The sequence below is a fragment of the Crassostrea angulata genome, chromosome 6 (assembly GCF_025612915.1).
Source record: "Crassostrea angulata isolate pt1a10 chromosome 6, ASM2561291v2, whole genome shotgun sequence".
Classification (NCBI taxonomy): Eukaryota; Metazoa; Mollusca; class Bivalvia; order Ostreida; family Ostreidae; genus Magallana; species Magallana angulata.
In genome coordinates, this window is record NC_069116.1 from 26,240,057 (window position 1) to 26,252,451 (window position 12,395).

Here is a 12,395-nt window from a genome sequence, read left to right on the forward strand (position 1 = left end):
GGAATATCTATTAAAAATTGTGAATGAAAACTTAATGCTTTGTATCTATTTAATGTCACTACCATTCATAAACTGTATTTCATTTGTTAAAGAGTTAAGCAATTTGTATTATTTTCATAATTAAGAAAATCTCAATCATAGTGTAACATTTTTATGGATTTTTCTTAAATTTTCCAAAAATATTCAATGGCCATTAACTCAAAAAGTAGGTCATTGACCTACTTTTTTGAAAGTGATGAATGACACTATCATGTAAGGTCTATAACACACAATAGTTGGTTTTTTCATTATCATCAGTGGAATTTCTTTTCATTCTGAGTAAACGTCATCCTTAACCTTTCAATACAAATTTCATAAATAATTTAAATGCAGAGAGAGAGAGAGAGAGAGAGAGAGAGAGAGAGAGAGAGAGAGAAAGAGAGAGAGATATATTGTTGACTTTGATTTTAATAATGTATCATATTAAAATGAAAACATCAAAATCTAAAGTTTTGTTTCACTAATGAACTTAGATTGCACATTATCCAGATTTGATAAGTGACAAGGTGACACGTCCTTCTCTTCCTCTTTGAAGAGATTCAACAGACACTCTGGCTCTAATTCAAAGTCCAAATCCTTTTTTGCATGATTGATAGGCAAAGATTCGTAAACTGGCTTTGAACACGGTGGTATAATATCAGAATTGCAATCTGAGTCATAGATATTTACTGTCGATGACTCATTCCTTAGGACGAGAATATCGTAACTCACTCTGTTAGACTGGTCATATATGTTCCTTTCAGTATGGAGAGGATTGCTACTTGGAGTTCCTCTATAATCAGTGTAATCGTAGTCAGAATATATGTTCGTGTCTTCAGCTCTAATTTCGTTGGATTGCAACTGATTTAATAATTTACCTAAAATAAAAAATAAAAGTACGTTAAAACAAATAGCAGTAAGAAAAAAATTGATACTAGTAAGATATCTCTTAGACAGAATACTTCTAAGTTTGTGAAATTTCTTTGATAAGTTTGTTAAATTCATTTGATGGTATAAAAATCAAATCTTATGCATGAAACAGCACCGATTGACATTTTCCTTCTATGTTTTTTACTAGATGTAATGAAATTACGTTTTACTTACTATATTTACGCTTGTAGTAGCATTTGCTTACTCTGAAACAAACATAAAATCATGATGGACGTGTATTTAGATTGCATGAAAGAAATCTAACCAAAAGTTGTATTATCAGTATCAGCTTGTTTCCTAAAAAGGATGAATATTTTGAAGAATAAAAACTTTTTATTCTACTTAGAAAAACATATCACGATTTGCATGCACAACCTACCTTACTAAAATACAAACAAACATTGTACAAAAGACAATGACAATAGCAGATGAAACAACCAGGGACATTGTTAGGTTCATTAATGGATTTCCACCTAACAGTTGTGATGATGTCACGTATATATCTTCTTTATATGGAGAAATAGAAGAAGATTTAACTGGGAGTCTATCTGTTGAAATAAAGAAGAAATAGAACAATCCATTACTTGCTTTTTTATGTAAAAATGTTTAGTCTTTCTTTCTGACTATTAAGTTTAAAGTCTGTACTTAATTTTGATAGCTTAGTATATCTATTTCATATCCAAAATTTTGAAGCTGTGTTGTTTGACCAATAAGTAATGTGAAATTTACTTTATATTTAATACAGAATTATATTATATTATGTAGCAGTCTTAATGTATGAAGACGAATAATAATTACAAAAGCATAAACTGTAGGTGAAAAAATAATCGACTGGTTTTCACAATAAAGTTGCAATTTTCTACAGTAACATGCTTTTACTTTTGTTTATTTACCTGTAGGCTCTGTTGAAACACTACTGTTCTTTGTACAACCCGTCACGTGATCACAGAATTCCTCATCAGAGCAGTTACAACTATGGTAACATCCTTGTCCATATGTATTATCTGGACAAGAGTCTGAACAATTACAACCGTAACGACCTGACTCGCACGCTAAAATGAAAATAAATGTTTAGATATAAATGAACAGGTTGTAGAAGTTACTTCAAAAGCTTCAGCGTCAAATGTTTATTCACCAATTTTTTTTAAAACTATTCATTTGATAGCACGGATAAGATTATGTAAGCATTGCTTACGTTCACATCTCTGAGGTCCTATTATAAAGTTTGCTTCGCACGAATGTGGCCTGTTAACAATAGAAATGGTACACGAATGTAAAATATGGATTATTATTAGCTTGCAAAAACGTGAATATAATTTTAAATGTTTGTTTTCTCTCTGTGTATCTCTCTTTCACCCTCTGGGTGTGTCTTTGAGTATATAAACGGATGTAAATGGGTTCGTTGTAATTAATTTCTTCCTTATAGTAAGATGGAAGTGTTTTCCAGGAAAGCTCTTCATTTGAGCAGTTTATTATAAAAAGAACATATTAATTCGTTCAAATTGTAAATAAAATGCCTAAAACATACAACAGAATGAGTTAAATCCAAAATATTTAAAACGTAAATCAAACCACAGAAATGAATTTTTATTTAAACAGTATATATTAGAATAGGAACAGAAATCTTTAACATTCATAGATTAAGTTTTCATTGAAAAGACATACGTTTTCTATTCCTTTGACATAATGATTGATGCAATGTTAGATACAAAATAAAACCAAGGAAGATCTTTTATATTTATTTGATAGATTACCATAAATGATTGATTTTAAGACAATGATAGTTATTCAAATTAAATGTTATAATAAAATATTGAGTTCATTTTAGTGTTTGAATAAGCTTAACACTTCAATTACCAATATGTTTTTGCATGAACTTGAGTAATTGTTTATCTTATATATACGAATATAGCTTATATGAAATAAAGAGAGCTCGATCGTCGTGATTATTTTACGCTAGTAAAATGCCAAAATTTTGGAAGACAAAATGTAATTAGGGATTTTTGTTTACTAAATGATAGTTTAAAGCTAAAGAAATCACATGTTTAAATTTTTAGTAAATCTAATGTTTAATTTATAAAATTGATATAGATAATGACCACCTAGCCTCCTTAACTGTTCCATGCGTTATGATTGTGTACTTAAAAGAGTACTGACCAGTCGTTCACATGGCATCCTCCATCATTGCTAAGCACAGGTACTAGAAATATTGTAAAAACACAACCGTAGATCATCATATCTTACGAACGGTAAGATCCCGTATTCTAAGGTCTAATGTTCCTTTTCAACATGAAAATCTTTTTAATAAAAAAAATGTTTAATTGATCGGTAAAACTCAAGCGAAAATAGACTTCGACCGGAACTTCCTTTTTCCATCATGATTTAAACAAAAGTCACGTGATAATAACAGTATTTTCAGTTATTAATAACTACACATTTGGTACTTGTACTTGTAAAACACTCAGAGATATGATTTGGTTCTATTGTTAGTTTAGCAACAAAAAGGAAAAGATTAATTCAGACATTTAAAATATCTTAAAGTGCTCATCTTAAAAAAGTAAGATAAGGGCATATTTTTAACCGAGTTTTCCAAAGTCAAATGCAGTTATTGAAGTGCTGTAAATGGTGGGCGGGTGGCAGACAAAAGGGTACCCCTAATGTACGGATAACTCCTACAGTTTTCAAGATGCATTTCACTTGGAATTTGATTTTTGATAATTTAGGAAAAAAGACAAAAAGGACCAGCTGTTGAACTTAGTCATTTTCTCGCAGAATATTGTATACATGGTTCCCCCTATTGTACGGATAACTCCTACAGTTTTCAAGACATGAAGTTGTTCTTTTGCAAATCAATTGTACATATATCAGAAATGTGCATATTACTTAGATTTTGGTTTTTGGCATTTGATGAAAAAATTACCAGCTGTTGAACTTACTAGTTATTTTCTCGTAGAACTTTGCATATTTGGTTCCCCGCTTCTCTGGATAGGTAGTGTTTATTAATTCAGGGTTGACAAATGATTTTAGATACTGTTTACACAAGATACAACCCAATTTGCTGACACATTGACAGCTTTTGTCTTGTTTTTTAATAAGGACGAGAAATAGTCCTGTTATTCCATTCCCTAAACAGGACAAACACATAGTTGTGTAAGTATAAATGTAAAAACAAACAGGAATATAATGATTTACCCTAATAATAATTAAATAATGGAAAAACGATAAAGAAGAGAACAAACTGTTATTACATACAATATGATTACTTCTATTTCTTACGGAAACCTACTGAAATTAGCTTTGTAAAAACTGACAGGACTGAAACAAACCCGTTTATTGATTGGTCGAAACCTACAACGACTAAAAAAAATCCCGGACTGCACGAAATAATCCTGATAATGTGAAACTCAGATTTCCATGGGATACGATTAGGCTTTTTCTTTTGGCTAAGGTACTGATGTACAATTACTTTTTACAATCAGTTTATTAATTTGTTCAAAGAAAGATGCGCTTTCTTTGAAGATTCATGAGTATTACATTGAGAATGAAGTACACTAAATTTTTAGGCTTAAGAAAAAAAAAATGAAATAGTTTTATGCTGACCCATTTAGCATTTTAATATTTTGCTTGCCTTATAAATAAAACATACATATTAGCCATTTAAATATAACCAAAATTGTATGAGTAAATGTTTAGGTTTTTTTTGTATTAAAGTTCATTTCCTCATAGTCACTGGGTGGTTGACAGTCAGATTTGACCTGCAAATCACCCTCTGATATATTGATAGGGTCACATTCGTCGCTAGTTTCCCCTTTTATGCTGCAGAGTGATGCAGTAGGACTCTTTCCGCTCTGCTCCACGTCGTCATAGTTTACATCTGCATAAGATCTTGCAGACCTTTCACTTATTGTTAGATACGAACATACATCGTTATTTTCTTCATCAGTCCCAGGTGCACGTACATTGTCTGTAGATTTTGCATGTAAAGTTTATAAAACATATCACATTAAAAAAAATATAGCACAAAATAAAAATAATAAATCAATTATAATTGAATTTTATGTTTAAACATTTTATTTCATCATTTGATTATAAGCAAGCTAATTTTTTTTTTACCTGTTCCAAGGGTGTTGTCTGATTTCTGTCTACAGAAAAAATTTAGTCTGTTTTATTATCAATATCGTATTGTGTTAGAGATATTCGATGAATACATACAGTGGTTGTGATATTACATCTTCGTGCATCAGTCTTTCTGTTTAAACATTTATTTTGTTGTAAACATATGCATAAGTTACTCGTGATAATTTAGTTATTACCTGTATAAGACACAAAAGCAAAACACGTTGAATATTACACCAAGCACCAGTAGTATGGCTATGGTAATTCCAACAACTTTCAGCCTTTGGTATGCATCACCCTTTGCATATGGAATAGTTAAATTATTCCTCCTAGCGTTCAGTGGGTATTGCGTGGTGTTATGCAACTCTATAATAAAACATTACATCATAATGATTTCATCAAAACAACATCGTCCATACAAAAATGATTAGTTTTGAGTCTAATTATAAGATGAGAATTAATTAAGATTCTGATAATTTTGTAAATGATTGAATTTTTTTCTAGAACTGCCGGATGTAAGTGATTATAAATGTTATATTTGGAAATACATGTACATAAAAAATGATAAATTTTTAAAAATATTATTTTTGCTTTACATATTGCGGTTTAAAAGTATTTGAGTTTGTATAAAAATCATAATGTAACACTAAACTTAAATTTATATCTTCCTTTTTTGTAGATCCAAAACATGTTTTTTAAATAAAATAAAATGATATCTTCTTTTGGTAATAATATGATATTTTAAGTACAACAAACACATTTGCTTGATTTGTATTTTGAAAAAAAAATCGGCTGCAATTATATCAATCCATTGTCACATATAAACATTTTTATATATTAGCAAATGCAATGAATTATAAGTCTGTGCTTCACTGATAATCTATTCAACCGAGTTTTAAAATTTATTTGGAAAATTAATCTTGTTATCAATAGTTTTGCTGGCATAGACACAGTTTACAAACATTGAAGATCAATTTAAGTCCAACATTTTATACCAGTCGCCTTTAGAAAAAGTTCAGACAGAGGAAGTGAAATCTTTAGAACACATTTTTACCTTTTGTTTGCTTTATTGTACTACCATTGAATGTGCAACCGTTTACGGGGTCGCAAAATTCATCTGCAGAACAGTTTCACACATGGTAACATCCCTGACCATAGGTATTACCTAAGCACCGTACAGAACAGTTACAGCCATAACTACCTGTTGCGCAAGCTGAAATTATTTTATAGGTATCTAAATAAATACATCTAAACTGCATTCGATTTGGTTAAATTTTTTAATAGTTAAATAATTAAAAAATTAAACATTACGTTCGCAGCCCTGAGATCCTATCATAAAGTTGGCTTGACAGGAATTTGGCCTGTTTGGGATGGTGAAGAGTGAAACAGAGTTTTAAGCTTATTATGAATTTTAATCTTTCAAACTCATCTAAGATGATAAGAGCAAAATTAAATTTTAAACACAATGTTAGAATATGAACAGGTGCCTATTCTACGGAAGCGTATCGGGCCCTACACTTGTTATGTTATAACTTATACATTGTCATGCTTTTTATCGTCTTATCAACATCTAAACTACACTACGGCCAACGCGGTTTGCGTATTTACCGCGAGTCCTCGTGGTGTGAAATTGATCGCGGTTTAACACAGGTAACTCAGGTAAAACCGCGCATCCTCGCGGTACAGCTTCTCACCTTGTCCACACCGTCGCGGTACTGTGAAACCAGTCCCAGGTGAAAACTGTTCTTGTTTTGAACGCGAGTAACCTCCCCCAATTTCTTCTCATACGGGAAATATAATTGAGGGAATTAATGAATACTAATTCATATTCTTTTATTTTATAAATGGAGTTGATTGTTACAATTTATTTATTTATTTTTTTTAAAGTGGGAGAAATAAAAGGAACTTGTAAATATGCTAACACAGAGTTTTGTATACCCGATAGCGTCACATACAAATTAATTTTGGCACATTCATCGCTGACAATTCTTGGTTATCAATTAATATGATTAATTATATAATTAAAATTTTATCAAAATATCGTATTTGGCCTCGATAAAGGGGATACTAATTAGAGTTTCATTTACAATTTATCATAATTAATTTTTACCTATAAAACATACCTTACACCTGGTCATTTCTCTTAAATACGTTTAAAGAATTCGTTTAATGAATAACAAAGTACATGTAAATATAAAATGTTTTAAAGTGCACTAGCTTATCGCCGCTGCGTCCCGAGTTCAATCCCCGTGATCGACATTGGTTGAATAGATATGCTGATTTCCCGCTTGGACACGTGGGTTTTCTCCGGGCACTTTGGCTTTCTCCCACATCGATGACCCCCTCGCGCTGACATCCGTGCCAACGAAAGATAATAAAATAAGTTGTATAACTTGTTTATCAATCGTTTTGAAATAAAAACAGGCTCAATCAGTTTAAGAAAAAGCTAATCTTAAAATCGTGTGTATTTAAAAACTGACTTTCCTACCCGATCTTGCAAAAGTATGATGTTTTGTGGGTCGCCCAATATTTATGCTGGTTGTTCAAAGCCCGGGATTTAAGAATATGAATGAATATTCATTTATTCTGGAGTATCCATCACACGTTAAAATTTCGCAGTGTCAGTACACCAACAGAGAAAGGTGAATTGCGTAACATTACATATACAGTATGTGTATACAGAATTTGGGTGGTTGCCGTCGGGTAGGGTGACCTACAGCAATTAGCGGCTTGGGGTCCGCTAAATAGAAGTATATAGTCTGTTCTTACAAACAGCGAAACTTTCTTGATAGAATAATTTAATTTCAAACAAATGAAAATTGTTTTTCAATTTATATTCAAAGAAATTATTCTCCGTATTCATAACAGAATGTTTACAAAATACATTAATAAAATTACCTTTTACTGATATGCTTTACACTCGATTGAAATACAATTAACAAACTGACTATAACCAGAGTTAATCAGGAATGGAGATGGTAAATGAAAACACAGCTAAAGTAAATTTTATATACACATCTGGTATTTGTAATTTTTAAAATGGTAAAAATGTAATTGTTTGAATCAATGTAAATTTTTAATCATTATAGGAATCATATGAACATACGATGTGTGTTTGTGTGAATAAGTAAAAAAAAACTTCTTTACGCGATATGTGGTATGTTATAGATTCCTTTAGCCATGTTAAAATTAAAAAAGTTTTATTTTACAAATTTCTTAAAATCTTATAATTATATTTTGATTTTGGAGAGAGAGAAAGAGAGAGAGAAAGAGACGTAGGTCTCAACATTCGATAAGATCTCTCATGGCACGTGGTCAGAGCACGGGTGCTGTTACAGACAGGAAGTATACACACCCGTAAAGACAGTGATAGCTTTTCTATTAATTGTGCTGTACTTGTGATTTTCTATATACCTGTCTGAATCATGCATTATTTTCTCATCATGCAGTAAAGATAGAAAGCGCATATGATCATGGACCTTTATATATACGTCCCTGGTATGATATATATTTCTGAAAACGCCCGTTATGGAAACATTTGCTCTTATGTGCATTTCAATTAGAATGCCGTTATGGCTACATGTACTACTTTAGCAGTTAACATAAAATATTAGTTATTTGAAATGAGAGAGGGAGAGGGGGTCTCAACATTTGATAAGATTTCTCACGGCACGTGGTCAGAGCACGGTTGCTGTCACAGACAGGAAGTGTTTAGTAATAGTTACACACCCGTAAACACAGGGACGTCTGATTTTCAATGTGCCTGTTTGAATTACATATATGCATTATGTTGTTTTCGAATATAGGCGGTCTACCTAAAGCGCGTACGCCTTCATATATAAATTCTGAGAACGGCTACATGCATTAATACGTTACATGTAACTCTTGATGGCTCGAACTTCGATCGCTCGAAATGAGTCTACGGTCCAAATTTCCCCCAATATTACTAAGCAAATCTACTCTCTTGATCTCTCAAAACCCTTGATCCCTCGAAGTCAAACTGCAGTCCCGTTATCCATTATCTATTGGGGTTTTTTACTCTCTACCCCGAAGTGGCCGGTATATGCAAGCATTACCTAATTTTAACACCTACTTGATAATTTAAATGGCCCAAGGCGTTAGACGCGCGACCCGTGTAACGGGATGTTTCTTCAGGCGACACTTGTCCTGCAAGGTGATAATTGTTCCATGATTGACCATACCGTTGTCTAAACTATTATTAACACCGACCGCCTTAATTATGAGTATGAGTAATAATTATGAGTATTTAATGAGTTAAATAAGAGTAAGATTAAGAGGAAACATACAAGTTGAGTTGATGCCTACCGTAGCGACCTAATAATAGTACATTGCAGAATATTTGTCTTCTATAATCTGTGGCATATTTTCAACTCATCATATGCAACAAATAATATTTTAAAATATAATTACTAATTTTCAAGTACACGCATATACATATATGCATAATTTGCGTAATACATTGCTATGTTTGGGACTCTTATACAATATTAACAAAATACATGCAGCAATAGTTTTCTGGAAGTTTGTGTTCAAAACAATTCAAAGAAAATAATGAATTTTTCTTCTAATAATATTTTAATCTAAATTCTAACAATAGTTAAAACAGAGCCATTTTTCTTCTTCTCGGTTTAATCAATGATACAGATAACACACCTGTTACGGTGTCTTACACCATCGCGGTAAAATCGTGGCCCCGCGATCACCGCGATGACAAAACCGCGACGGTGTATCGCGGAAAGGATTAAAACACCATCACGGTGTCGCGGGAAAATACGGGATCCGCGTTGGCTGTAGTGTATTATGTCGTTTTAATTATGCAAATATTTTGCATTGCATCAAGGTGAGTTAACATAATTTAAATCAGTATTTTGTAATTGATCAGCTTTTTGATATCTGCTTTATCGATTAAACAAAATACGTAGTTAAAAATAATAATTTAAGAGTGAGTTTTAGTTAAATCGAGAAAGAATTGTAGACATAGAACAATGTAATGTATACATTATTGGTATATAGACATAAATATGATTTAATTTCTTGAAAACATATTCCAAAAAAATATTGTTATAGAACGAAGAAAAGACAACGCCCATGCTTTAATCAGTTCATGCATAATATTATTTAAAAGCAAATTCAATTATTGTATATTTTGTTTCGACGCTTTATGGATAATTTTTTGGTGGTGGTGGTGGAAGGGGTAATATAATACGTGTAAGTAAAAGGGCAAATGTAGTTTTCGTGTTCAATTACATGTATCTGTCTCAAAACTCGTATTACATGTTTATTTGACAGTAACTCAAACATCTTCTATCATAAACAACTGCTTAAATATAGATCATACAACATGTTTCTAACTACGATAACAAATACTAATTGCAATTATTATAAAGTTATTACTGCTCTTAGTTTTTTATTCATGTGCCGACTACAGCTATATTCAGAAATCAGTCACTTTCAGAACTCCCACGTCCGCGAAGTTCATTCGATTATATTTTCGCAATATATTCTCTAAAAAGCATTTTTATTTACATCGACATGGCTAGAAAGCATTTATTTTATTGTTCTATATCCAATTTTTTATCTCAATATAAAAAGTTCACATTCAAAAGTCAACATTTCAAACTTCATATTCGTTAAAATCGAAAACCCAGATAGCAGTAAAACTGGTAAAATTCAATAGGGTGATTTAAATTATATAGAAATAACAAGATACAATTCAATTTATTTGCATAAATAATTGGTCACAATAATTTATATGTTGAAAATACAATAAAAAGAAGGACAATTTATAAGTGTAGGCCCCGATGCGTTTTAGTATTATTCTGGAGGGAAAAAAACCAACGCACATCTGCACTAACCGACAATTTTCCTCGATAGTTAGAGATGAAATGAAAAACATCAAAAGATAATTATAATAGTGACTTATTTATTATGAGTTTGTCTTGTACACCTAAGTTACGTATCTACATGAAAAACACCTACCAATCATTTACATGACATCCTTCATGGATACTCCACGTGCATATAACAAAACTCACTAATACACTTTTACAGTTAATCATTTCTGTTGTTTGCCGTAAATTTTATATTGACATTTTCTTCAAGTCTCACTTTAGGCTTGTTCAGTTCCATCATATCATTCTGAACAGACCATTTATCATATGTCATTTGAAATAAACAGGAATTTCCGCTTTCGAGATTGTTACATTTAAATTAAACAAAATTACCTCTCTCCTGGAGATTTCACATGCTACAGAGTTTTAGAAAAGTGGTGTTAAACAAGGCACCATAGATATAATATCGCTGAAAATTTAATTGTGGATGATTTGTCCATGTAAGAGCAGTTTTACATCAAAACCAAATTATTTATATCTTCCACAATTATCTTTAATTTTTTTTTCGGTATCATATATGTGTAGTGATGAGAGCGGACTACTTTTTACCTCCTCCGCCTCGTCAATTGACAGCTGTTACAATCTGACCGACCTGTCACTGTTTGTAAAATAGGAATGAACATCGATTTTTTTTTGTCATTGATTCTAAGTTCAAGTACTCTTCTAGTTGATTTCGAATTTGGGTTGACTTCAATAGATTAACATGTTAAGTATATACATGAATACGTTGGGATAATTTTATCAAACATAATACTTAAACTATATGTTTGCTATCATTTATCTTGCTATAATACTTAATAACTTTAATTATTAACAAATATTTTTTTACATAGTCTATACTTTGGCAAGGAGAAATTGATCCTGATCTTCGTCTGCATAAGACATCATCTTGAAATTTTCAATCATACACTGGTATTGCAGTCTTAAATGATGGTGTTGAAGTGTTTGACAATAAAGATAAGAATTGATTTACTTACTATATATTTTGGAACAAGAAATTGTGATTAACCTGTGCAGATACATCTTTAATTTACAAAGATAATTGGTAAGTATAAAGTACTGTAAATTTTTTGGTTTTGTGAAAAGTAAAAAAAATCAATATTTACGTCGGATACAATATTTGTACAACCACCACTCATAATATTTGTTTAAATCACTGGTACATGCATTGAAATAGGAAACAAACTACATTGGAAAGAACACCAATTGACAGAAGGCGCGTTTGTTTCATCTATTTTATTTGCTATTGTACTAAAAAAAAATTAAAATGATTAATTTTTTCATAGGAATATTTTTTTCTAAAATACTTCCCTTTTTTTATATCTGTAGTCCTAGAATTGATGAAACAACCAGAGTTCGTCGCCATAACAATCACAACCATGGTAGCACCCCTGACCATATGTAAAAATCGATTTACAA

General features: G+C 31.3%; 1 protein-coding gene across 1 annotated transcript; it reads right to left on the minus strand.

Moving 5' to 3' along the window:
• Positions 1–453: 453 nt before the first annotated feature.
• On the minus strand, positions 454–3,281 carry LOC128187991 (protein draper-like). Its single transcript, XM_052858739.1, has 6 exons — positions 3,106–3,281; positions 2,144–2,193; positions 1,842–2,000; positions 1,328–1,496; positions 1,123–1,154; positions 454–896 (listed from the first exon to the last, which is right to left on the minus strand). Exons 1-6 carry the CDS (start codon positions 3,183–3,185, stop codon positions 484–486), a joined length of 903 nt encoding a protein of 300 aa, XP_052714699.1. The 5' UTR covers positions 3,186–3,281; the 3' UTR covers positions 454–483.
• Between the last annotated feature and the right edge of the window lie 9,114 nt (positions 3,282–12,395).